The sequence below is a fragment of the Oryza glaberrima genome, chromosome 7 (genome assembly GCF_000147395.1).
Source record: "Oryza glaberrima chromosome 7, OglaRS2, whole genome shotgun sequence".
Classification (NCBI taxonomy): domain Eukaryota; kingdom Viridiplantae; phylum Streptophyta; class Magnoliopsida; order Poales; family Poaceae; genus Oryza; species Oryza glaberrima.
In genome coordinates, this window is record NC_068332.1 from 23,348,797 (window position 1) to 23,376,003 (window position 27,207).

General features: G+C 40.2%; 3 protein-coding genes, 1 non-coding gene and 1 pseudogene across 4 annotated transcripts; 3 read left to right on the forward strand and 2 right to left on the reverse strand.

Annotated features, from left to right (window-relative positions):
• The first annotated feature begins 286 nt into the window (after window positions 1-286).
• Window positions 287-5,382, forward strand: LOC127780314 (intracellular ribonuclease LX-like; annotated as a pseudogene).
• A 1,934-nt stretch (window positions 5,383-7,316) lies between these two features.
• On the reverse strand, window positions 7,317-7,397 carry TRNAL-CAG (transfer RNA leucine (anticodon CAG)). Its single transcript has one exon. It is a non-coding gene; the product is annotated as a tRNA-Leu (tRNA).
• Window positions 7,398-8,465: 1,068 nt separating this feature from the next.
• On the forward strand, window positions 8,466-9,920 carry LOC127780026 (ribonuclease 1-like). The gene is made up of 2 exons (XM_052306984.1): window positions 8,466-8,638; window positions 8,986-9,920. The coding sequence occupies exons 1-2, from the start codon at window positions 8,546-8,548 to the stop codon at window positions 9,664-9,666; spliced, it is 774 nt and encodes a 257-aa protein (XP_052162944.1). The 5' UTR covers window positions 8,466-8,545; the 3' UTR covers window positions 9,667-9,920.
• A 7,703-nt stretch (window positions 9,921-17,623) lies between these two features.
• Window positions 17,624-19,690, reverse strand: LOC127780936 (malate dehydrogenase, chloroplastic-like). Its single transcript, XM_052307930.1, has 2 exons — window positions 19,597-19,690; window positions 17,624-19,021 (listed from the first exon to the last, which is right to left on the reverse strand). Exon 2 carries the CDS (start codon window positions 19,009-19,011, stop codon window positions 17,797-17,799), a length of 1,215 nt encoding a protein of 404 aa, XP_052163890.1. The 5' UTR covers window positions 19,012-19,021; window positions 19,597-19,690; the 3' UTR covers window positions 17,624-17,796.
• A 2,305-nt stretch (window positions 19,691-21,995) lies between these two features.
• On the forward strand, window positions 21,996-27,062 carry LOC127779463 (probable glucomannan 4-beta-mannosyltransferase 7). Its single transcript, XM_052306242.1, has 10 exons — window positions 21,996-22,221; window positions 22,308-22,681; window positions 22,851-22,949; window positions 24,751-25,003; window positions 25,373-25,483; window positions 25,591-25,727; window positions 25,819-25,932; window positions 26,004-26,203; window positions 26,299-26,490; window positions 26,583-27,062. The coding sequence occupies exons 1-10, from the start codon at window positions 22,110-22,112 to the stop codon at window positions 26,746-26,748; spliced, it is 1,758 nt and encodes a 585-aa protein (XP_052162202.1). The 5' UTR covers window positions 21,996-22,109; the 3' UTR covers window positions 26,749-27,062.
• Window positions 27,063-27,207: the final 145 nt, after the last annotated feature.

Sequence of the window (27,207 nt, forward strand, 5' to 3'; positions counted from 1 at the left end):
ACAGCGATTGGTCCAGTGCTAACCTTCTCCTAGTTTTGTATTAGGCGCTTCGGTGTATGGTGTGTGGTGGGTTTTTTTTCCTGGCTACTACCTACTATGATACTAGTTTTTTTTTCCTGCTCTATTCAATTAATCATCGTAGCCTGTGTGGTGTTGTTGGTCATTAAAAAACATCCTCGACGTTACGTTGTGCTATATATATATTGGACTGGTCACTGCAAGTATGTGTATATATATGTGCGCGCGCGCACACAGCGGCTTGCAAACACACGACAATAGATCGAGAATGGCCATGAAGAGGACGATGAAGGTTGTGTTCTCCCTCGCGCTCCTGCTGCTTCCGCTCGCCTCGGTGGCAGAGGAATTCGACTTCATGTACCTTGCCCAGCAGGTGATCGGTGATCAGCATGTGGTCTAGCTCCATCGTTTCCTTATTGCCTTATCATCCAAAACTAAGATTTAAATTTTAAAACTTAATTATCAAGTTGATTCTCATGTTTTTATATTGTAGTTTACTTTTTAGCATTTAATTTTAAAATTATAGATATAAAAATTTTATTTATAAATTATTATTGGGTTGCTTGGTTCATTTGTTTTCACGATTTACTGGCCGTAAAGCAATAGAGATGAGAGAATTGCCGATACTTTTAATTAATTGCGTTGAGATATTTTGTAAAGATATATAATGGTATCAAATCGATTTGCACTTGCATCTGTATCTGAGATAACTATTGCACGGGCAGGCAGTCAGGCTAATTGGAGGTTTAATATAGAGTGATTTACAAATCTTGAAAAAAAGGTATGCGAAGAATCGTACATGTACCTCTCTATCAAGAATCTTACATGTACTCCATCCGTCCCAGTTTAGTTTGGATAAAATACATCCTAATATTACATCTAAACAAATGCTTGTCTAGACTCACAGTTTTAGCCTTCTAAAATATGTCTCATCCAATCAAAATTTTTTATATTTTGATACAGAGGGAGTAAGTGATATTCACTAAGTAACATTTACTTCTATAAATTAAAAATGCAAGAAATCACATCATAACTAATTTTAAACCATCAGATTGCATTAGTATAAATATAATAATAGTTGGATCAACATGCAAGAAATCACACATAACTAATTTTAAGCCATCATATTGCATTAGTATAAATATATAATAATAGTTGGATCAAGAAACTACCAAACTCATTGATTAGATGAGAGAATTACCGATACTTTTAATTAATTGCGTTGAGATCTTTTGTAAAGATATATAATTAATGGTCTCAAAAACCGATTTGCACTTGCATCTGTATCTGAGATAATTATTGCACAGGCAGGCAGTCAGGCTAAATATTGGAGGTTTAATTAGAGTGATTTACAATTCTTCAAAAAAGGTATCGAAAGAATCGCACTAGTACCTCACTATCAAGAAACGTAAAATCCTATCTTAGTATGATTGATACCAACTAAATGGTATTTATTTCTACAAAACAAAACATGCAAAAAAAACCACATTACCACTAATTTTAAACCATCAGATCATATTAGTATAAACATAACAAACATTATATCAACAAGTTACTTTTACCAACTAATTCAATCATTGATTAGTCATTTACCTCCCTTTGCTCCACCTTATACTTATGGCACTATTATCCATTCTGCACATAACACCATATGTTTTATTTCACTCAAGTTCTCAAAGATAATGCTAACTTATCTTTTTTTTTTCTAAATACAACCTAAATTATTTACTTAGATGGGAGCTTTGTTTTATTAGGAACGATTAGATAACATACTAAACCCATGTTTTGAACAAAATTGAGATGAAGAATAGAGGTCCAAACAATCTAATTGCTAAGACCTCTAAATCTCACATGGAAATAACATCGAAAATTCTTACCGTCGAGTAGCGCTCGATCCAATGCCTTAAAGATCGGCACCCTCTCCTCTCTCTCCTCTCGCTCTATATGTACGGTGCTTTTGTTCTTATTTTATGCTGAGTACTCGGATTCCTTCATATGCATGCAGTAACAAACTTGTTATTACACTTTGAACGAATTTTCTTCTAAATTATTTATCCGATTTATGGTTCAATTGTACAATTAAATTCGTTGCAATTAAATCTTTACAACAAGATCACACGTGGTTATATTCCGTTGAAAAAATATTTGATTTTTCAAACAAATATGTAATGTTGCACATGATATCCTGGAACATTTAAGTAAGTATTTTATAATGTTTAAATAGTGACAAATTAATGTTTTAGATATATATAAAAATGCTTCAAGAACATTAAGTATTCGCAAATATAGTGTATCTCTCATATGTTCTTTTTATGTTCACTTGTTAGGACTTAATGTTTTATATAAGTGGTTGTTGATGTTGCAATTAGCATCTCTAAAACATTTCATACAGTGAACTTGTAACATCCTGACCCAATTAGGATTTGGCTTGTGTGGTTCATGAGAGCTGTGTACACATGTTTAGTATCGTCTTGCAAGAGTAGCAAGAATGGAACCAACTTAATTATAAGGTCTCTTCCCTCCAACCATACCACTTTCGGACTAACCATTTTACACGAAGCAAGGACGAAAGTGTAAGTGGAGTGGTATGTGTAAGTAGAACCGTTCGTCTGATGGGCTGGGCTACGCGGCTCTGGAGGATGGGTTATTATAGAACTGAAACAATATTCTATAAGGAGTGAAACAACATATGATTTTGTCATGAAAATATACTCGTGTGAGATCTTATTATAATAAAGATTTAATTACAAGAAATATAACGTTGTAACCGAATCATAGATCGGAAAATTATTTCTTTACTGGAATCGAAAAATTATTTTTAAAATAAAAAATCATTTAAAAGTTTGTTTTTACATGGGAGATGGGTGAAAGTAAAGGAGCAACGCGCAATATGAGGGAGAGATGGGATTAATGCATGCAAGTATATCAAGCGCACACGCATATAGGTTGTGTATGCAATATGTCAGGCGGCGCACGATAGTAGGGGCGCCCTATTTTTCTCAACAAAATTATGTGCCCGATTTGTAGTGATGTTTAAATAACATTCATATATCATAAAAATACAAAATAAAGCTTTAAAAATAAAGCATAAATTATACCGTAATAATACAAGGTATGAAGTCATATCATTATCTATTTTTTATATACAAAGTTACATCTAATCATTTAAAAACATTGATTTTCTTCGACGATAAAACTATCAAATCCCGTGGCAAAATGCGGGTGTCAACTAGTTATACAAATTCATTCCATTTCAAAATATAAGGCGTAACTATTTTTTTAATCTTTAATCCCCTATTCTATTTTTTTCTAAATCATCCATTCTCAAGATCTCTAGTTTTATTGGGTCCACATTATATTTATTCGGGTGATCCAAGAAAATTATAATTATGATTCATTATTTCATTGGGTCCAATTATATTTATTCGGGTGATCCAAGAAGATTATAATTATGATTCATTATTGATACTTGCGTTAGTGGTAGTTGTGTCTTATATTTTGAGATGGAAAGAGTAATTTTCAATTAAAAATTTGATATCTCACGATATCAACGAAGAGGACCGTAAATTTCCGTTTAGTTAATTGTTCAGATATGTAATGTGCAGGCACAATTAAATGTCTTTTTTGGTGTCCTGTGCTTTTTTTTTCCCAGTGGCCTGACTCGTACTGTAGCACGCACAAGTACTGCATCGTGAAGCCCCCGTCGCACTTCACCATCCATGGCCTGTGGCCGAGCTACAACAAGCGGCCGGGGCCGCACTACTGCAAAAATTACGAAGCCTACCTCGACCCGAAGCATATCGAGAACCTGGAGACGCTGCTGAACAAGAAATGGCCGTCGCTGACGCTGAACCAGAACAACTTGGAGTTCTGGAGCCACGAGTGGAGAAGGCACGGCACCTGCTCCAAGCTCGGCCAGCACCGCTACTTCAAAGCGCGCTCAAGCTGGCGAAGCTCCACAGCCTCTCTAAGATCCTCGCCGGCGCCGGCATCGTGCCGTCTAACCAAAACACCTACACGTTCCGCGAGATCAGCGACGCCCTCGCCTGGGGCACCGGGCTCACGACCTACTTCAAGTGCAGCAAGAACAAGGCCGGCGATACGCTGCTGTCCGAGGTGTTTCAGTGCGTCGACCGCTACGGCGAGAAGCTCATCAACTGCACGGCGCCGTTTAAGAAGAAGGCACACTCATGCGTTAACGTTAACAAGATCAAGCTGCCGACTTGGTTCCATCATTAGTAGCAGCACTAGATATGATCTTGCTGCCACGCGCTCATGCATGTTCCAATATAATTATGGGGGAAATTGGAACCATGCCATTATAATTATATATGCATGTCGATTAATTTGTTTCCAGCAGGAGTACTGTCATGCATGCATGAGTTCGGAGTTTGCTAGCTAAAGAAATAAAGCGCGGTCAAGTTGATATCCGTGCATGTGCGAGTCCGTTCGAGTCAGTGTTTCCTGAAGGAGTGTCGTACTGTCAAGTTGATCAGAATTTGCTAGCTAAGGTATAGTATAAGCTGTCATGTTCCGTGCTTTGTGCGAGTCCGTTCTCGAGTCAGAGTTTGTTACAGATTGATCTTATGCTGTTCTGCATATAATAAGAGAGAACATGCAGTAAATGGTCTGAGGTTCACAACCAACTTGCAAAAATTTTTCCTCAATAATTTTGTATGAAACACTACGGATGCGCTAAGACACATCAGGTGCTTGTTATAACCCAAAACTCACTTTTTTTTTTGCTGCGAGATATATCATCCTAGAAAACTTCTAATAGAAATTTTACTGGTGGACTAGGGGTGTGTTCCGGCACCCCTTTTCCCAACTTCTCTCCTTTATTTTCCGCGCGCACGTTTTTCAAACTGCTAAACGGTGCATTTTTTAAAAAAAGTTTTTATAAGAAAGTTGCTTAAAAAATCAAATTAATCCTTTTTTTAAAAAATAGCTAATACTTAATTAATCACGCGCTAATGGATCGTTCTGTTTTCTATGGGGGGGGATTAGTTCCCATCCTGTGAATCCAAACACAGCCTAGATAGGTACTCCCTTCATCACAAAACTAGCCATGTAGTCGCGCTTTGCGCGGCTTTCAACACCAGCATAACCTACATATATAAGTGGATGATTAATGTTGACAATTATGGAGCCATTTAGTTTTATTATTATCTCCATTCTTAAACTTAATTTTTTTATATTCTTTAATAAAGATTAATCTTGACAAAAAAAACTTTTATATTCTTCATTTAATGAGATATGGTAGTTGGAAGTAAGATGAAAATAACTTAAATGAGAACTGAGATCGAGGGGTAAGTGGTACTCTATGAATCCTTATATTTGTGGATAAATTTTAGTTACTTGTAATACTTATATTTGTAGAAAGTAGCTATTTTTAAATTTTTAAGGGATTAAGGAGAGGGCGATAAAATTAAATGAAATATTTATGTTATGTTTATTTTTGATAGAAAGGTGAATATTATGATTGGCTGAAAAAACTAATAGACGAAAAAAATAAATATGATATGATTGTAATTAGTTTTTTTAATCTTGATTGTTGTAATTAGTTGAGATGAGATAATATGTAAAGTAGCTATTTACATATTTTAGGACAAATTTTAAATGTTAAAGGCAACAATATTTTGAAATGGAAGAAATAATAAAATTGGCACAATGATGGATGGCACTCTACCATTTTGTGCTCCCATACCACCCGAAGTAACATAGTATTTATAAACTCACTTATACATTATATCTAATATCTCTATAAAATTAAATTAGAAACATATGGAATTGCACATAAACGTAGATATGTATTTAAACTTGACGTCCAGTTAATACAATGTACGACTTCTCATCCGTACATGCTCCATCTAGGGAAAGAAACTGTCTTAATCTTGCAGGAATTCACGTTATTAATGATAATCACAGAGGTTAATAAATTCATTATGAATTCAAGGTTGATATATCAGTTATTCTTTTTTCTTTATTTATCAACCGATTAATTAATCATGGTGTTAAAAAGAGTAGAGAGAAAAGTTCTGGAAGTCTCCTGGTTGGTCCAATAGATGCCTCGTATATGATCCAACGGTGTAGTTTTCTTTATCAGTTTCGGTCCTCATATTTTAGATGATGTGGCTCATTCTCCTTTGAGATAGTTTTGCTGCTTTCACATATTAAGATATAACAAATTAGGTAGGAGGAAATTAAATATAAACTAGTACAACGAATCTGGATAAAATTGTTGCCGCAATAAAAAAAATTACTACCTGAACTTGTATAGTACTTCTCTATATAGACTAAATAGGTACTCCTCTTCCAAAATATACATAAAGTTATATCACACAAAATTTATTATTTAATCTATGTTTCGTTGAGTTTACTGAGAATATATAGTGCTACCTCCTTTTTAAATATATGGTGCCATTCACTTTTTGATAAATATTTTTTTAATAAATATTTGATCATTCGTCTTATTCAAAACTTTTGTGCAAATGTTAAAAAGAAAAGTCAACGGTAACGATGTTTATACAAATCCTGAGGCCTTCTTAGGCTGGATGGAATGACGGCCCATGCAGCAGATGGCTGAGAATGTGAACTCATTAGGCTTTTTGAAATGGGCCTCATTTTGGCACATCCACAAGTATAAGGTCTCGTCTCAAGCTCTCAGCCAAACTACTCCCTCCGTTTTATAATGTAAGTCATTCTAGCATTTTCCATATTTATATTGATATTAATGAATCTAGACATCAATATGAATATGAAAAATGCTAGAATGACTTAGATTGTGAAACGGAGGAAGTAATTAAACTTCAATCATAGAGCGACGTCTTCAGGACAGGAGCTATACGAGTTCCTATTTGTGGAGGACTTGCTGGATCATTTGTTGAAAAGAACATCTCTAATCACTCTCCAAAAGCGATGACGACCGTGTCTCACCATGCTAATTATGAAAACGCTGAAAGTGACAGGGAATCGCAATTTAAGCGACAGATTGCAGAGTTTAGATGCGTGCTAGGCTGCTAGCTATGGATTCATAACGAAGAGTTGACATTATAGACCTGCCATTCAGTGTGCCTATACGGCAAGGGGAAAAAAGAGATGTTCGTCAGAGGTATAAAAGTAACTTGATCTGCCATGCGTTTGGTGAAATTCATGGGAAGGGTAAAGAACAGTTCAAGATTTTGCCTGCCTGCTGTGATTTACGAGTGCGAAAAGAATTCAATTCATGGGAGGTAAAGAACAGTTCAAGATTTTGCCTGCCTTTTTGCTGTGATTTACGAGTGCGAAAAAAAAATTGATGTCAAGAATGGGATTCGAACCCATGCCCTTTCGGACCAGTACCTGAAACTGGCGCCTTAGACCAACTCGGCCATCTTGACTTTGTACTCAGGTTACCTAGTTACATGATTTAAAGTTATTAAAAAAATTTACACGCTTCGTCAACTCTACACACTGAGCTGCAAAGGAAGATGGCCACCAGCAATAAGAGATATTAACATTCATATATATAAGTGCTAATGTGCATATGAATGTGGCTAATGAGTTAATTACTCCCCAAAACATACAGCGCTGATCGTGTCATCTGAATGATCATCGATCTCCCCCTCGCGAAGAGACAATATAATCATCTCCTAATTAACAATGTAGACAATGTACACATGACATGCTTTCTTTAAGACTCGTCAACGATAAGCATATTCTAGTTAGCTACTAATAATACTCCTAAACATGCATGTAATGTGCTGCAAATTGCAATTGACCTGGCCTTAAATATCTCTGAAGTCTCCTCGAAACTACGTGCAAAATAATCAAGCCTTATACTATATCTTAACCCAATTGCCAATAATCAGTTGCTGTATTTTTTTTTCTCCTCATGGCTCATGTCGTTGCCCCTTGCCTGGTCAGAACAGACGAACAGTCTCATCGATCTGTCAGGCTAAGCAGCCGTTTATCTCTTCTTTATTTGCCTCCCTAATTGGATCGATATACAAAACTTCAAAAACTTAAACAACCTGTCTCTTTCGTCTTCAAAGACAATCTGTTTCTATCCTCTTCTTGCATTGTTGCATCATGAGCACCCAACTTTTGCAGATCCAAGGAATCGATCAACGGACAATAATCGGTATGAACACATGCCCAAATCCTACAAATTTTCCCCAATCTGAGAGCACATGACAGCGAGATCCTCTCAAACGATTGGATCAGGATTAGTCCGACCCGATATATGGGTGGGAATGGGATAGTCTAGCTCGTAATACGAAGCATACGTCTACTACATTGTTTTAATCTGAGTCGTATAAAATGTGCATGTTGTTAATAATTCAGTTTGTTTATACGAAATTCGATCGATCGATACGGCATATTCTTGGACCTGATCATCATGCACGCACCTAGCTTAGCTTAGCTGTCGTTGTTAATCAATTTTACGTTGCATTATAAGTAGCTGCTTGTTGCTAGCTAGTACGTGTACGCCAAGGCCAAGACGACGACGACGACTTGGGAATTTTCATTTGCATCGGCAACGACGATGAAGCTCGCCGTGGTCGCCGTCGCGGCGCTCCTCCTCGCCGCCGGCGTCGCCTCCGCCGATGAATTCGACTTCTTCTACCTCGTCCAGCAGGTTTGATGATCATGCACAGGGTTTGAAATTTCGGTTCGAAATTTCTGGCCCCCACCGAAATGCTCATATCTCATCCGAAACTTTCGGTTTTTTGCAAATTTTTATGAATTTGGTCAAATTTTATTCAAATCCATTCAAAATTAGTCAAAATTTCAAAAAATATCGTACGAAAAAAATTCGAAATTTCGGTTCTTTCGCTCCCCTCCGAAAGAAACCGTAGTTTCGAAATTTGAAACCCTGATCATGCATGCTTCGATCAATCGATTGATCATCATCTCGTGATCATGGACATGTCGTCTGAATTTTCGTAATGGTTTTTATGATCGATATGTGTTTTGCTTTTGCAGTGGCCTGGCTCGTTCTGCGACACGCAGGCGGGATGCTGCTTCCCGGACACCGGCAAGCCGGCGGCGGAGTTCGGCATCCACGGCCTGTGGCCCAACTACGCCAAGTGCCGTCCCGCCGCCGCCGTCGCCGGCGACGACGACGACGTGGTGGTGGAGATGGTGGTCGACGGCGGCGCCGCCGTCGAGCGCCACCACCAGCGGCGGCGGCAGAAGTGCTGGCCGGAGTACTGCAACGACGGCAACAAGCTGCGGCCGTGGGAGATCAAGGACCTCGTGGCGGAGCTCGACGCGAACTGGCCGACGCTGTCGTGCAAGAGCGGCAAGAGCTTCGAGTTCTGGAGCTACGAGTGGAAGAAGCACGGCACCTGCTCGGGCATGGGCCAGCACGGCTACTTCGCGGCGGCGCTGGAGCTCAAGAAGCGGCACGACCTCGCCGCCGTCCTCGCCGGCGCCGGCATCGTCCCCTCCGACGACGAGAGCTACTCCCTCGGCAGCATCCGCGACGCCATCGCCGCCGCCACGGGCGCCGTGCCCAACCTCGAGTGCAACCGCGACGCCGCCGGCGAGACGCAGCTGTTCCAGGTGTACCAGTGCGTCGACCGCTCCGGGAAGAAGCTCGTCGACTGCCAACTCCCGATGCAGGGCAAGTGCCGCGATAAGGTCAAGCTGCCCACGTTCTAGCTAGCTAGCTCCCCCGTCGCCATCGTCGCCGGCGAGAGCTCGCCGTCGCCGGCATGGCGGCGCGCCGGTGGCTGGCTGGTCTTGGATGTCTGATGGATGTCACGTGCGTTTGCGTTGTTGCGTGGTGCGGTTTTCAGATTACGAGAGATTCGAGGATTTGTCCAGTTGGATTGCTACACATGTACGTTACATTTGGCACTATCTGCTGACTTGATGAACAGTTGAATAATAACATATCAAGTTTTACCAGTTGAGATGAATTCGATTGAGACGAAACAATTTTATCAGGACCTTTTATACATTTGAGATTGCTGAGCTGAACAGTTGAATGGACATTTAAAATTTCGACGTACCAAAATTTTGACAAAAATATTTTCAATTTTAGAAAATCCCTTGTTTACACCTGAAATTTTAGTTAATCCTTCATATACCCTTAAATTTTGCTTACTTCCTTATATACCCTAAAATTTGATTTTGATCCCTTCCATGTCCCTTCCGTCAGTTAACCGTTAGCTGATCGTCTAATTTCTATAAAAATATCCATTTTACCCTTTGGATGAACATAAAAATTTATAAATTATATTATTGAAAATGTAAAAGTTTATCGCATTAGACTATTATAATTATAAGTTTGTTGTGCGATACATTATTTATTACAATTTAATTTTAGATAAGAGTAAATTTCAGAAAACTACAACTTTAGTTACAAAACTAGTTTACTGCAACATTAGCGACATGTTTTAGTTTGCTGCAATAATAGCGTGGGAAATTATCACAAAACTGCAACTTTTAGGTTATATGCTGCTACAGTTGTCATCTATATGCACTGTAGCAGCATATAACGTAAAAGTTACAGTTTTGTGATAATTTCCCACGCTATTGTTGCAGCAAACTAAAACATGTCGCTAATGTTGCAGCAAACTGATAGTTTTGTCACTAAAGTTGCAGTTTTCTGAAATTTACTCTTTAGATAATGAAATAAAAATATGTATTTATTATATTTTTAAATTTTATATCAAAATTTTCTGCTCTAATTATTTAGTGTCATTAGTTTCATAAAATGTTGCACACTCAAACAAAAATATCAATCTTTTTCAAGCTTATATTTAAATCTAAATTAATTAGTAAGGGTATAACAAACATTTGCAACCAAACATAACAGTGAAAAGAAGGAAAATTTCAGGGGTATAGAAGGGATCGAGTAAATTCCAAGGTTATGAAAGAAATTGAATGAGTTTTCATGGGTACACAGGGAATTTACTCTTTCAATTTTTATAATATTAGAACTAGAGATTAAAAAATTGAAACATAATTTGCCGGTGCTAGCTAATCTAACAATCATTTATTCTATCTAATTAACCAAGATAAGAGGAGTTGTTTTATCTCTACTATTATAAAAATTGAAGATGTTTCTGCCCGAATTTTGATACGTCATCCGTGTTTGAATCGGTTTCAATTTTATATTTTATTTTTAATTTTATGTTTCTATCAAAATCTTTCTTTTTTTTCTTACGCTAGAGTGTACCTCTTATCTGAGGCGCGTGCAAATTAATTGGGCCTGAACCAATAGTCTTTTATTTGGTAATAAGTGATTCAGATAAACACATGAATAAACGGTACAGTAGGTTGTGATCATTTATCCATCGACACATATGTACAAATTAAATTGGCTCTACCAGCTACAATTCACGGGCATCTTTTCTACTAGTAATCTATATCTCTATCTCTACTATTATAAAAATTGAAGATATTTTTGCCGGTACTTTGATACGTCATATCCGTGTATAAGTCGGTTTTTAAGTTCCTTCGTTTTTTTTAAATACATATTCGTATTTGACTCAGGTTTTAAATTCATTCACTTTTAGAAATACAGAAGGAGTCGTATAAGAAATCTTTATAAAAAATTGCATGGTAACTTGAGATGATCGAACTCCTAATTGCAGTTCATGATTTTCTAGAAAAATATATATCCAAGCGTATTCTCATATTGAATTTCACCTTAACCAAGCGCTATAACAATAATAAGATTAAAATAACCTTCACCGGTTGCAACCCAGGTGCATTTTTCTGGTATAAGATTTAAAAAACGAGGAAAAAAGGGGTCATTATAGCCTGTTCAGATTGTAGCCAAAATAAACCTTACCAAATTTTGGCATTACCAAAATTTTAGTAAGTTGATAATATTGCTAAAATTTTAGCAGGATTTCTTATATATTTACCAAATTTGACAATAAACTATATTACACCATTATAAATAAGAACGAAACGAGGAGTACGTACTACGCATACATAGATCAAAATCTTGATCGATCATGGCGACGCACCTTCTCCCTTACCCTCCTACCCACGTCGTTGCACCGCCGGCGACGTCGTCCTTCTGTGTCGCGATGGACCCGCATGGCTCTGCCTGCTTCGTCGTCTTCGCCGCCGCCGCGGCTGCCTCTCCAGGCGCAGGCGCCAGAAGAAGGGCACCGCCGACGACCAGCCCGGCCCAGCAGAGGAGGGTGATCCCCATCAGGTATATACTCCCTCCATCCCAAAATGTTTGACACCGTTGACTTTTTTAAAAATGTTTGACCGTTCGTCTTATTTGAAAAATTTAAGTAATTATTAATTCTTTTTCTATCATTTGATTTATTGTTAAATATACTTTTATGTATACATATAGTTTTACATTTTATAAAATTTTTTGAATAGGACGAATGGTTAAACATGTTTAAAAAAATTAACGGCGTCAAATATTTAGGGAAGGAGGGAGTATATATCAAAACAGACAGCTGCTTCCTAGCTTAATCTGCCATTAGTTAGATTAGATCGAAATTGACAGCATATTGATTAATTGTTTTTTTGTTCTTCTATTTAGCCTCCATCGCACCAGCTCTCTCGTAAGTTTCAGGACGTAATTGAAGAGCTCCAGCACTGTGCGGATGAATTAAGAGCTCGTCGATCAATCAAAAAGGATGATATGGTTTGTTCTAATCATGTACTCACACCTTTTTTAAAAAAATCTTTTGCTGAACTCATACTTTCTAAGCATGAATTTTAATTATCATCTGCTCAAGCCTGGTTAATATTAAAGCACACGAACGAGCAGCGAAAACGGAGAATGTGGGATATCATGACTGTCACCATCTATATATGGCTTAACTTATCTCCAATAGAAAACGTCAACCATTCATTCATATGGGGATTGTAGTTAATTTTGACTAATCGAAATTTTGTATTGTTTGTATATTTTTCCCAAATAGAAATTCCTAGCACATTATCTAAGCTCAATTAACAATAGTGAATTATTTAGTGCAAATGGCAAACAAAGGCAACGATGGAAGCTAGCATGCACTAGTAATGTCAGGAATCAAGAAACCTAAGTGAAAGAGCAAGTTTCACTAGAAAGTTCAACAACGGAAGCAGTAGTAATGTCGGAGTAGCATCAAGAAACCAAAATTAAAGGAGCAAGCTAGCTAAATGTATACTGCTCACTCTGTTTTATATTATAAGTCGTTTGATTTTTTCTTCTAGTTAAATCTTTTAGGTTTGATCAAATCTATAGGAAAAAATTAACATCTATAACATGAAATTAGTTTTATTAAATTTAGCATTAAATTTATTTTGATACAATGTTTGTTTTGCATTGAAAATATTATATTTTTCTATAAACTTGATCAAACTTAAAGAAGTTTGACTAGTAAAAAAATCAAACGATTTATAATAAGAAACGGAGGGAATAGCTACTAATATATCTAATGGAAAGCTTGCCTCCTTGATATAATGTAACGTCAAAACTATTGCATTGTTGCTTTATTATTTAATTTCTAATGCCCCCCCCTTTTGCTTTGCAAGCAGCACGATACACCATTCAATTATGAGATAAACAAAATTAAAGGGTATTGGACGGAGATACGTTCAGCGAAGATATGCTATTTGGTCAGTACTGTTCATAATATGCTGGAGTTTTTGTTTTGTTTAGCACTAAAACAAGATAATATGCTGGAGTTTTTGTTTTGTTTAGCACTAAAACAAGTAAACAGTGTCCACCTTTTATTTTGATTAGACCATTGGTTTTTGTAGAGGTAATCGGCAAAAGAAGAATCACTATATAGCCAAAGGATACATGTTTGTTGATTCTAGCAATTCCTAAGGAGATATATATGGGCTTCGAATAAGCACATCATGGTTCAATAAAAATGCTAATAGTAGTAATACTCAAGGAATTATGAGATGGTTATGAATAGAAGCTGTTTCAATAACACACTACAATCAGAATTAAACATGCATTTAGTTATTTAGCATATCTAATACAACGTTGGAAGTAGCATTTCCGCTCCAAGACAAAATTCTAATCTTCAGCAATATGCTTCAATTCAATAAGCAATTTTGTAGCGGTCACATAATTTAATTTGGCGCCTCAACCTTTAACTTTAGGACTTGTGAATATGAATGTAAAAGTCTGTTGCATTAGTGCAAAATCTAAAGTTTTAAAGGAGATAAAGAAGTTCAATAATATAAACTTTCTTTGAAAACTATATATATATATATATATATATATATATATATATGACACTCATATGGGGCACCATGGTGCCCGGGCACCATGGTATCTAATGCACAAAATCACTCAAAATTTTCAAAATTTTTAAATTGTGAGTATATACCTAGTTATAATAATTCGATTCATACCTATACCTATCAACAAAACAACTCAAATTTAACTTTATTTCACAATCCATGATTACATACCTAACTAATTATATGTATGGATGCTATATACCTAGAATCAAAATCTAACAAAAACAAGTTCAAATTCAATTCAAACTTGCTTTGAACTAGTTAGTAAAGTGGTTAATGTTAATACCTAAGTAATTGAAAAAGATTCATACTCATTTGAATTGGATATATACTCAATTTCAACAATGGTGCCCGGGCACCATGGAGCACCAAACAAATTTACTATATATATATATATATATATATATATAAAAGACGCTGGAGATTGTGTGAGCACTTGTCAATAGTCATTGTGGTTATGTGTTAACTTCAAATGTATAATAGAAATAGCAATTAATTTGTTGTAATTTTATTCAAAATTATAGGATGATGTCGTAATGTTACTATGAACTTTTGTCTTGCTTGTTGCTAAAGCTGATCATGTTTTATTTGGTGGGTACTGTAGTATGGGCAAGGCAGGATGTTAGCACTGACTCTTCTCAAAAGAGCTAAAGATGCTATCGGGTTGGCTTCTACAATTATGGTAATTGTGCTCTTTCTTAATATGCATTATGCTAGCAATTTTACTGAACTTTGTCTAACCAACTTCCCCACCCCTGTGAAAAACAGACTGGCGCTCAATTGAGAGCTCAAACGCCAAGTGAAATTTCTCTCAATACAATAGATCAGGTAACTCGGTTAAGGTTTTATTTGGATGCTGTTCTTTGACCAAATCTTGAAATCACATAATAATTCTGGAATCTACTAAAAATTTCTCTGAAAATGCAGACTTTCAGGATGTATGTATCGACCTTTGTTAAGACTGCCGAGGACACTTACCATAGGAAGGTCGATAAAGCAACCGTTCTATCATTCCTTTGTGCTCTTCAAGGTTTGGCTGCAGTTAGCCGTATCTTGTTTGAAGATGCTTTGGCATCTGTTCGTAGCATTCAACCGGATTACAGTCCAAAACGTGATGTCGAGGCAATTAACCGCAATTATCAGCAGGAGATACAATGTTTGATAAATAAATTTGGGGAGGCTTCAACAACTGAAGCACTTGAGGTATTCCACTGGACAGAGTTTCCCATTAATTCTTTTCAGATGTTGATCAAATGTTGATCCTGTTTATGCTTGCTTTGCAGATTCTTCATTGTACGGTTAATGATTTAACACAGAAAGTGTCATCTTATGTTACCATAATGACTACTCTTCGCACGAGCACACTAGCCCATGTCCCTGGTAAATCTATTTTTCTTTTGTGCCAGTCTTATTTGCATCAAAATAATACCTTCACTTTAGCAAGTTAGAATTACATTGATTGTTGCTATATATGGTTTGTGTAGGCCGCACCATTGCATCCTGTGATGCTGCCCCACCAGATGACAGGCAAAATTAATAGCTGATTGATTAAAGTTGATGCTTCAGCTGAGATGCATCCTCTTATCTGGATGAATCCACAGCAGGCAACGAAAACATGTGTAAAATTAAGCTTTCGGTCAACAACATGTGTAATTTTCATTGGTCTTGAATATATAACGTTATTCAATTACTATATCTATCTTAAAATATAGTAACAATTTAGAATAGGATTAGACTCATAGATAACTAATCTGAATCTGGATATGGGGCATTGCTACATTTTGAGATATAGGGAATATATGGAAGGACTATTATTTGTGTCAAAAAAGAGAAAAGCAGAAGTACTAGGTTTCTTTTGAGCAAACAAAAACTATAAGCTACTTCATAAACGAGGGCCCATTTTCATAACTTCTAGTCCAAAATAAGGGGCAATGTTTAGGCTAGCGAGTAGCGACCCAATGCAGGGAGCCATTTGTAAAATTACTGATTCCAATTATGATAATGGTAAAAAATAAGGGGGGCATTTCTTGGGGAAAAAAACTCTCACCATACAGGCCTACATTAGCATGGCAACTCGGCAAGTAAGGGGGTTAGTTTTAAGTGGTCCGAGATGGGCTGGGCTGTACGTTCCCACAATATGGCCTGTATGTTAGCACGAGAGGGAATAAGTTCATATCACGTCCCTCAACTTTACGTAGTGAGGTCCTTACTCCCCAATATCAAAAATCTCTACCTCTTAATTATTTAAAACCGTTCAAAGTTGATCCCAAGGCAGTATAGATCAATTTTTTTCCCTAGTTTTGCTGACGTGGCATATGTCGGGCCCACATGTCAGTGTGTTGTTGAGGCGTTATGAAGCCTCCCTGTCTTCCCCAGGAGCTCGCCGGCGAGGTAAGGGGTGGCGCCCATCCGCAGAAGGCGGCAGCGGCGGTAGGAGGTCGGCGACGAACAGTTCGTCGGCGGACGGCTCACCGTCAGCCTCGCCAAACGCGTCCTCGCATGTCTCGGGCGCGTCCACCGCATCGCCGAGCTTGTCCACGGCGTCCGAATACACCTCCGTGCTCACGCCGAGGCGGCCCCGCCTCCGAGTGTCCTCCTCCTAGTCTCTCGGCGCGGCATGTGGTGTTGGCGGCCTGCCGGCCAGCGAGGCCGCGCGCATCGGCGACGGTGGCGCTGGCGCTGTCGGTCTGGCACTGGAAGGCCTCGATGCAGTCGCCGTAGCTGTGGCCGCCGGCGACGGACTTACATCATACGTGTGTCCTGCAACACAGACCAGACGCCTCATGGTCACTGGGATTGCCAGATTGGGTTGATGGGGAGCTTCCCTACCTACCTAGGTTGGGACTGTCCCATGGACGCCAACGGTGGAGGACACTAGGGGACGACCTGCGCACCGGCAAGGCGTCTGGCATGCTCGATGGCCTCGTGTTGGCCAATGGCATCGCCCTGCTGTCGGACAAGCCCTTCGTCGCTGTCTGCGAAACGATGCAGTGCTTGCATGACTTTCCTGCTGCAGCATGACCACCGCAATGTTGAAGGGAGCAGCGGTAGCTGGGCATCTGCGTGGTGAGGAACAGAGGAAGTAGAGGTCGCGCAGTCATGTATCACATGTGAAAATCATTTTTTTTTTCAGACGGTCCCCTTTACTTAAAGGGTTCATCTAGAAAAATATAATTTTCATAGACGAAATCTTATATGGTCCGTCTAAAAAAATCATGCCTGCAGCTTAGTAAAAAAAAAGAAAAAGTACGAATTACCCCCTGAACTATCACAATCGATCGAATTACCCCCTTATCCCGAAAACCAGATATTGTTCGCTCTAAACTTTCAATTCTAGACGATTTACCCCCCTCGACCCAATCTAAAGCAGTTTTATCCTACGTAGCGTACGTGTGGCAATCCAGTCAGCATTTTTTAAATAAAAAATAATGGGGTCCACCAGTCATACTCTCTCATCTGTCTTTTGTCGGTCATCACTAATGGAGCACCACTGCAAAATTGGCACGGAAATGCATTCAGCAAATGGTAATCACTCGCAAAATGCTGCGAAAAGTATGTCAAATTTCAACCCATCGCCACCGTCGCTGGCTGCTGCTGCGCGTAGGCGACGCCCTTGTCGATGCTCTTCTTGAGCTGCGGCTTGAGCGCCTCCAGCGCGCGCGCCTCGAACTCCGTGAGCCCCCGGAGCTCCGCCCCCGCCGCCGCCACCTCCTCGACGCCGTCCCTGCCCAGCTTCACCCGGCACGCGAAGAACGGCAGCTCCGGCACCGCCTGGCACTGCACGTACGAGCACTCGTACACGTCGGCGTCGCCGTCGAGCCCGCGCAGCGACGCCTCCAGGAACCTCGCCGCCGCGTACGCCATCGACAGCGTCGCCGACCCGCCGCCGGCCTTCGCCTTGGCCTCCACCACCTCGGTCCCGGCGTTCTGGATCCGCCTCGTCAGCGCCTCCACCTCCTCGTCGGTGAACGCCGTCTTGGGCCTCGCCTTGGACAGCAGCGGGAGGATGGTGGCCGCCGCGTGGCCGCCGACCACCGGGACGTCGACGTCGGCGAGCGGGAGGCCCTTCATCTCCGCGACGAACGTGTTGGCGCGCACGACGTCCAGCGTCGTGACGCCGAACAGCTTCCGCGGGTCGTACACGCCCTTCCGCTTCAGCACCTCGGCGGCGATCGGCACGGTGGAGTTCACCGGGTTGGAGATGACGTGCACCAGCGCCGCCGGCGCGTTGTCCGCCACGGCCTCGACGAGCTCCCTCACGATGCCGGCGTTGATGCCGAACAGGTCATCCCGCGTCATCCCTGGCTTCCTCGGCACGCCGGCGGGGATGACGACGACGTCCACGCCGGCAAGACAACCGGCGAGCTCCTCCTTTCCGGTGAACCCGGCGACCTTCGCCGGCGTGTTGCAGTGTCCAAGATCGGCGGTGACACCATCGACGTTCGCAATGTCGTACAGGTGCAGCGCCGAGACGAGCGGCGACATCTTGACGAGGAGCGAGAGCGGCTGCCCGATCCCACCGGCGGCGCCGAGGATGGCGACCTTGTAGCCGCTGGCCTGCGCGACGACCCGGTTCCCGGCGCGCCGCCATGGCCGCCGTCTCGGTCTCAGCTTGACCGCTCGCCAGTGAGAGCTGGAGCAGCACAACGATGGAGCTGGCCTTGCAGAGCTGAAGCCACTGACGTGTTCTGCACTGAGTGTGCTGGCTCCAAATCGGAGCTGCTGCTTGGTCAGAGGAGATGAACTCAGGTTCAGAGTAGACATTGCTGCTGATGCCATCTCCTAGAATCTGAACAGATAATGCAGAAATGTTCAGATATTAAGTTGTTTGTTGCCAACAGAATTCAATTCATCAAACGATATCACAATTCAAAACTCAAAGTAATTGCTTCAGCATGAGAGTCAAAACGCAATTCTGAATTTATGAGCACAACTCTGAATCCTCAGATATTTGAAGTTGACTGGTGTTTGGTTAACAATGTTGATAACATCATAGGATCATAGCATTCTGTGACAGGCACTGGTGTGGCCATCTGTAACAATTTCAACTGTGTAACTATTCCATATCAATCAAGAGAAAGAGAGAGGAAAAAAAAAGACCACATCGACAAGAACTATGGGCTAATGCATTCCGACACACACAATCATCGTCTGCAACAACAACAGAACTGCAAATTGCAAACGGAGAAAATGAAAAGAAAAATCTGAACTGAAAGTAAGAGCATATGTTTCCTTCAACAACAAAAGAAGTTAGTGTTGCAGATAGTAATCTTTGCCTCTATCCTTGCAAATCGCAACCTAATTAACCACAGTAAATTGGAGACAGATAGAACTAAATTTGAAGAGGATGAAAGAGGAGAGAACCTGACGAGGAGGCAGCCAAGCACTAGCGGTGGAGATGGAGGCGAGGAAGAAACGCCACAAGATCGAGCAAATTATTGGGCCCTCTTGTGAGATTTTCTCTGATCAAGAAGAGCCCACCAGGGCCACAAAATTTGTCGCGAGACAAAAATACGCATGTGGTTGCAGATTACTGAGGAAGGAATTATTGTACTACCAAATTATTGATTTTGAAAACACCTAACATGCCTACTCTGCTACTATCTGGTAAGAATACTTTGACCGTAGCTTTTCTTTCTCAAACAAAAATTGCATGAATTTTGTTGAAGTTGTTTAGAAGAAAATTGTTGTTTTACTATTTTTATTATCAAGCGCTTGTCATGAATACTTTTTTTTATATAGTTTTACGAATATATTGAGATTTCAAAAAAGCTAACAAAATCACTATTTTCTGCTTAATTACAGTAGATCAATGCACTGGGCTTTTCCTGCCATGTGCCTTGAGCCCATGGGCCTAGTGGGCTGTCGCCTTGTGGACAACGACGGCTTGGCCCAGTAGTAGCGTCGAATTACATTTTCAGGTTGGTAATTGTGTGTTCAGAGTTTTTTCCCTTTTTTTTTTTTTTGAAACTGTGTGTTCAGAATTCAGTTGAGGCTTGATTTGTCAAACGAGTAGGAGTAGGTGTTCCAACTACAATTAATTGTGAAATTAAGCTTGCATCTTAGGCTTCTTTTAAGGCAAAAAAGGGAGACCTTGAAAATGATAGGCATTCATCATGAGAACTTGATGGCATTCTCACAAAAAAAAGCCTATCTTACTCGTACCTGCAATCATCGTTTGCGCTTGCCTTCAATCATTTGGCACGGTCTGAGTACTTCATCAACAAAAAAGGATCAGACAAAAACGTGCCATTATCCTTTCCTGCTACACCATCATCACTGTACTATTGTAGGGTCCATGAGACCTGCTCCGTATATTTGTTTTCAGATATTACTTCCTTTGCTAATCAACAAGCTTAAAACATACTAGTAGTATGATAATACACGTTTGCTCCCCTAATTTTTTTAAAAAAATAATTCAAGATACGTCACATTAAACAATGCCCTGCATTGACAAAATTGCACCGAAAATCCCAAAAACATAACTGATCAAATCATGACACTGCATTATCTGAACTTCTGAAGGATCGAAACGGAATGAACCTTCTCTCTCTCTCAAGAACTGTTACTGCTGGGCCCTGGAACATATGCAATCCAAACCAAAGCTGCAACTATGCCAGTGTGTGAGCCCAGATGACGGAGACGCTCACCTCCGCCACTGGATCAGATCTGCTCACCGCACGATGCAGTAAAAAAAAAATTCAGCCAGTAGCATGGCAAGATCGGTTTGAGCATAATGTTAGGTATACCCGTAACTGTCCACGCCTCTGTTAATAAAAAGATATTGATTTGCTGCAACTAGAATGCATGTGAAATGAAACTAAAAAGAAATACTGGAGAATGGGATCAAATGTTGTAATATTTGGGATCAACTTGAGGAACAATATCATTTTTCCTCAACAACTTTCGTGATATAAAAGTCAAGTGTAGGCTTTAAACTTTTCAAGATGGTGAGAAACATTTTGTGCTAGAGTCGTAGTTTTGGCTAAGCCGACATATTTCTGAACATACAGAGCTTGTGTAGTTCTGAAATGATCAGATCACCATATGACATATAAAAAGTGAAATAATCAATTTTACTTATATGATAGGGCCTACGGCCAAAAAAAAGTCAGACATTTCATAAATGCATTTAAAAAATTATATTGTACTACATTGTTTACATCACTTGTTCTAAGTTATCTCATAACCTAACTAACTTATACGTATAATCAAATCAGCAATCCGTGAACATAATCCACTTAATAATGATCTAAGTGGGCAACCCTCACCATATCTCCTTTTGCCTTTTATTTTATTTGCTCATTGCATATATTCTATTGGGGAAGATCAGCTGGTCAAATATCAATGTCAGCTTATCTAATGGCCCGGAAAAAAAAAACTCCCTCCATCCTAAAATAAGTGTAGTTTTACACTGTTCATATTCAACGTTTGACCGTTCGTATTAATTGAAATTTTTTTATGATTAGTATTTTTATTGTTATTAGATGATAAAAAATAAATAGTACTTTACGTGTAAATATTTTTTTCTTATTTTTTCATATTTTTTTAAATAAGACGAACGGTTAAACGTTGAATATGTATATCCACGAGCCACAACTACATTTATTTTGGAATGGAGATAGTACTAACAAGATACTCCAATCATCAATGTACAAGTATAAATACTTCGTTAAATCAAGTGCAGCAGTGGTAGTGCACCGCTGTCCCCATTGAGATGGAGTCAGCACGAGAAAAATAATAAAACAACAGAAGAAGAAATCAGTGTGGACTTAGCAGAAATCCCCAAATCGCATCACGCCCCGCCTCTCTCTCTCTCTCTCTCTCTCTCTCTCTCTCTCTCCGTCGCTGACTGCAACCTCCACCACACGGCACCCATGGTGGAGGCGGGAGAAATCGGCGGCGCCGCCGTCTTCGCCCTCGCCGCCGCCGCCGCCCTCTCCGCCGCCTCCTCCCTCGGCGCCGTCGACTTCCGCCGCCCCCTCGCTGGTACATTCCCCCGTTTTTGGCAACTTTTTAGCCCCCCTTGCTCGCTGTCTCGCGTGATCTGACGTCGTTTCCCTGCTGTTCCGCAGCGGTTGGAGGCGGCGGGGCGTTCGAGTGGGATGGGGTCGTCCCGTGGCTGATCGGGGTGTTGGGCGGCGGGGACGAGGCGGCGGCGGGGGGCGTGTCGGTGGGGGTGGCGGCGTGGTACGAGGTGTGGGTGCGGGTGCGGGGCGGGGTGATCGCGCCGACGCTGCAGGTGGCGGTGTGGGTGTGCATGGTGATGTCGGTGATGCTGGTGGTGGAGGCGACGTTCAACAGCGCGGTCAGCCTCGGGGTCAAGGCCATCGGGTGGCGGCCGGAGTGGAGGTTCAAGTGGGAGCCCCTCGCCGGCGCCGACGAGGAGAAGGGGAGAGGGGAATATCCCATGGTCATGGTCCAGATACCCATGTACAATGAGCTGGAGGTGAGAAGATACCGCTAAAAAAAATTAACTGTAAAAAGGAACAAAAAAAATACTAATCATTCTCTCTGTATTATTGTTTGATTACCTTTTCCTGTTCCTGTTGTTGCCTTGCGAGATTGAATATTTTGGTATATGTTATCTGATCCTGCTAGGAATGGGCTGTGTGTAGGTGTACAAGCTGTCGATTGGGGCGGCATGTGAGCTCAAATGGCCAAAGGACAAGCTAATAGTCCAGGTGCTGGACGATTCCACCGATCCGTTCATCAAGGTAAAACTGATGAACTCCTCGTTTTCTAGTAGTAGTACTGTTGTAGTGTTGTTCTATTGTTGCATCAGCATGGGTGGAGATTTCCTAGTTCCTAGCAAGGACTTTCTGTTTTAGGAGTAGAGAGCCTATCAGTACCTACCTAAGTTCTATCTCAAAGAAGTGAGACATTTGTTGGTGGGAAAAGGATTGGACAGTTCAGATCAAAAGTTTTGACAGAAGGGTAGCTTTCATAGCATACCACTTATCTTAGTTGGTATAGTTGGATTACACATGAAAGCTACTCCAACGTTGAGGGAGCTAGCACAGTAGTAGTGTCAATTGGTAAAACCTTTTCGCTATCACCACTTCACTAGTAGATAGACTCGATAGTACTAGTGTTTTTTGTTATTATGGGAGATGGGACTTGGAGCATATGATTATATGAAAATGAAGTACATAACATGCTACAGTCAAAGAGGACACCAAGATTGAATTGGATGGAGAACGATAACAATTCATTTGGAGTCTGGACCCTTCCCTCACATGGGTACAGTGGACCCCTGTCTGACAGCACAATAATTAATTTAGTATTCAGAGAAATAATACGAATATGTATCTGAAGTGAGAAATTTCAATAGCTGTTTCTTTCTCTCTCTCTCTCTCTTTTTTAATCTCCCGCAATACAGTTACAGCCCTATTGCCAACGGCAAAGGATACTTCGAGAATTTTGGATCTGATCTGGACATCCAACCACATATTTGTGTGATGAGTTTCATCACATGGATGAGGTTAATGCAATGATTTGAGCGTAATCTGTAACAACAGAGAAACCATGGGGTATGATAGATCACTTTAAACTCAGTAAATCAGCATTATTGATTCAAGTGAGTTTAGTCCTTGATGTTACTGATGGGAGATGCATGCACTTATAGTATATTACATAAGCTCATTTACCTAGTCCTGAAATTTGCCCTGGCTCACTTTTCCCCTATCTGGCTGACTTCCCACTTGGCTTGCAGCCCACTATCCAATGTCATGGATGATGGATCTGATGAATGGTTCAATGATTGGGCATATCCCTCTCCTATAGGAGGAATCTTTGCCATGTTATTTCATATATCTTGAGCTGCTAGTAGAAGACATCTACATGGCATTTATTTGTAATATATCATGCATTCATGCTTTGCTATGTTATTATCTTCACAGTTCAAAAGTCCTTTGCTATCTCAGAATTTTATGATGATTCATTTTGAGGACATATACATTATTTTCACAAAAAATAATTCAGGTAAATAGGACATGTCAATAAGAAACAAAAGATGCTAAGACCTAAGAGTTGTCTTCTGTGATCGATTCTAGCGTACTTATTGCTCATATTCGATTGCTTAATTTTTGTTGTTGAACACTTAACTGGCTCACTGAATGGGTTGGCTTAGTACAACGAGGCAGCAGTAGCTGGCAGGCACAATGAACTTTCTGAAAAAAACAGAGGTGACCAGGTAGCCCCTCCCATCAGTCCATCAGATCTGTATCTATCATTCTACCACAATCATCAAATACGGTTTATCTTATGCCATCCAATGACAACATGATGTGTTCAAACACGGTGGCACCACACTACAGCACATCCGCTTGTGCACAACAGCCACTTGTGAACCTTCTCTTTCATTTGTCTTACTGAACAAAACCTTGGTTGAGGGCATTATATTTCAAGTACAATCGAACATTTTAGACAATACACAATCATCTATCAATCTTGTATTTATCATTAATGAGTGTAGACGTGTAATCGCAAGATGATCAAATTACTTCTTGCGTGCAGAATTTGGTGGAGCTTGAATGTGAGAGTTGGGCAAGCAAAGGAGTAAACATCAAGTACGTCACAAGAAGCAGCCGCAAGGGGTTTAAGGCAGGAGCCCTGAAGAAAGGAATGGAATGTGACTATACCAAGCAGTGCGAATATATTGCCATATTTGACGCTGATTTCCAGCCTGAGCCAGATTTCCTGCTCCGAACTGTCCCATTCCTCATGCACAACCCGAATGTCGCCCTTGTTCAAGCTCGGTGGGCCTTCGGTAAGGACTTCATTCCTGTGAGCTATGGAGCATAACTCTTCCAGATATCTATCACAAATGCATAGTTTTGATTAGGCCATGGAACGGAGAATAGCTCTGGATAATATTTTGAGTCCTATATGCTTCTATGTCATGGTACATTATCACACAGGAATACTTTCTCCATTTCAGAGCTCATTGTTCAGAAACTTTGCACAAAAATCTGCTTTAAAATACTCACTGTCTTAGCTGACAAAGAAAATATCTCTTTACACATTCATAGGCATGAAAAAAAATGACATGAGAAAACTGCTAGCATATTGCCTTCTCAAACAAGATAACATTTTATTACTCTGATCGATCCAATTCTTAATTGACAGAATTTTGCAGTGAATGACACCACAAGCCTGTTGACAAGGGTACAGAAGATGTTTTTTGATTACCACTTCAAGGTTGAGCAGGAAGCTGGATCAGCAACCTTTGCCTTCTTCAGCTTTAATGGTACATACATACCTCTATAACTTTTGGATTCTAAACACCATAAAGAGAAAAAAACAAGTCCATAATTTGTAGTATTACAAAAATACAATCTATGTTGGGTATATCAGGAACCGCTGGAGTGTGGCGCACAACAGCCATCAATGAGGCAGGAGGTTGGAAGGACCGCACTACAGTTGAAGACATGGACTTGGCAGTTCGAGCATCCTTAAATGGTTGGAAATTTATCTATGTTGGGGATATCAGAGTGAGCAAACCTTTTGCTACCATAGAGTTCTCAACAATATAATGAATTTTAAAGTAAAACAGTCTGATTTGGCTATGTTAACATGTCATAGGTCAAGAGCGAACTGCCGTCCACTTATGGAGCCTACTGTCGACAGCAATTTCGGTGGGCCTGCGGTGGTGCAAACTTATTCCGAAAGATAGCAATGGATGTTTTCGTAGCCAAGGTGAGCTTCTTTTCTCACACCATTGGCAAATACAATAAATCTGAAAATTCACCCCATCGTTGTTCCATTAGGATATATCGCTCCTCAAGAAGTTCTATATGCTCTATAGCTTCTTTTTGGTGCGGAGAGTTGTAGCCCCTATGGTTGCCTGTGTTCTTTACAACATCATAGTCCCTTTGTCGGTCATGATCCCAGAGCTATTCATACCAATCTGGGGTGTCGCCTACATTCCTATGGCACTTTTGATTATCACAACCATAAGAAATCCAAGGTCAGTTCTGCATTGCCTGTGTGTTTAGTTCTAAAATGTTCCCTATATGCCCTCCCCCATAAACTAAAACTTAATGTTATTCTTTGTCTCTTCAGAAATCTACACATAATGCCGTTTTGGATCTTATTTGAGAGTGTGATGACTGTGCTTCGCATGAGAGCTGCACTAACTGGCCTTATGGAATTATCTGGGTTTAACAAGTGGACTGTGACGAAGAAGATAGGGAGTAGTGTTGAGGACACTCAGGTTCCTTTGCTTCCAAAAACCCGGAAAAGGTTAAGAGACAGGTATGACCTCTATTCAAGGCTATCTATATCATGATTTAAACTAGACTGCTGTATGAATTACAATTTATATTGATACTGTCTTTTGCTTGCAGAATTAATCTTCCCGAGATTGGATTTTCGGTGTTTCTCATCTTCTGTGCGTCATATAACCTTATCTTCCATGGGAAAACTAGCTACTATTTTAATCTGTATCTCCAAGGACTAGCATTTTTGCTTCTAGGATTTAACTTCACTGGCAATTTCGCCTGCTGCCAATGACGAGGACAACACCTTGACTGTACGAAATGTTGTTTGCAATTATTTTCTGGGTATAAATTCTTCGGATGACATTTCAGATCATGATCATAGATGCATATGGCGTTGATCTGTGCACTAACACCTGTTTCAGTTGCTAGACTTCCAGGGAAACTTTCACAGAATACTAGGATGTGTTGTAATCAAATATCAGTGATGTGTTATGTACTCTAGTTAACACGAAACACCAATTTGTTGATCTTTTTCTTGGATTACTTCCTTGAGCGCATGAACTCCTTTTTTTTTTCTTGGATTACTTCCTTGGGTGAATGAACACAATTTTCCAGCAGTGTCCCTGTTCCGACTGTACACATGCAGATACATGCATGATTGGGTAAAAAGCAAACCTTTTTAGCCCTTTGGGTGCGAGTAACTCGGGAGTTTGTATATCATTTTTTTTTGGCAAGATATGGCTAAAACCTT

Coding starts and splice junctions, on each gene's coding strand:
- LOC127779463 (XM_052306242.1), top strand. CDS start 22,110: ATGGTGGAGGCGGGAGAAATCGGCGGCGCCGCCGTCTTCGCCCTCGCC. Junction 22,222..22,307: donor CTTCCGCCGCCCCCTCGCTG/GTACATTCCCCC, acceptor GCTGTTCCGCAG/CGGTTGGAGGCGGCGGGGCG. Junction 25,484..25,590: donor TGCCTTCTTCAGCTTTAATG/GTACATACATAC, acceptor TGGGTATATCAG/GAACCGCTGGAGTGTGGCGC.
- LOC127780936 (XM_052307930.1), bottom strand. CDS start 19,011: ATGGCATCAGCAGCAATGTCTACTCTGAACCTGAGTTCATCTCCTCTG.
- LOC127780026 (XM_052306984.1), top strand. CDS start 8,546: ATGAAGCTCGCCGTGGTCGCCGTCGCGGCGCTCCTCCTCGCCGCCGGC. Junction 8,639..8,985: donor TCTTCTACCTCGTCCAGCAG/GTTTGATGATCA, acceptor TTGCTTTTGCAG/TGGCCTGGCTCGTTCTGCGA.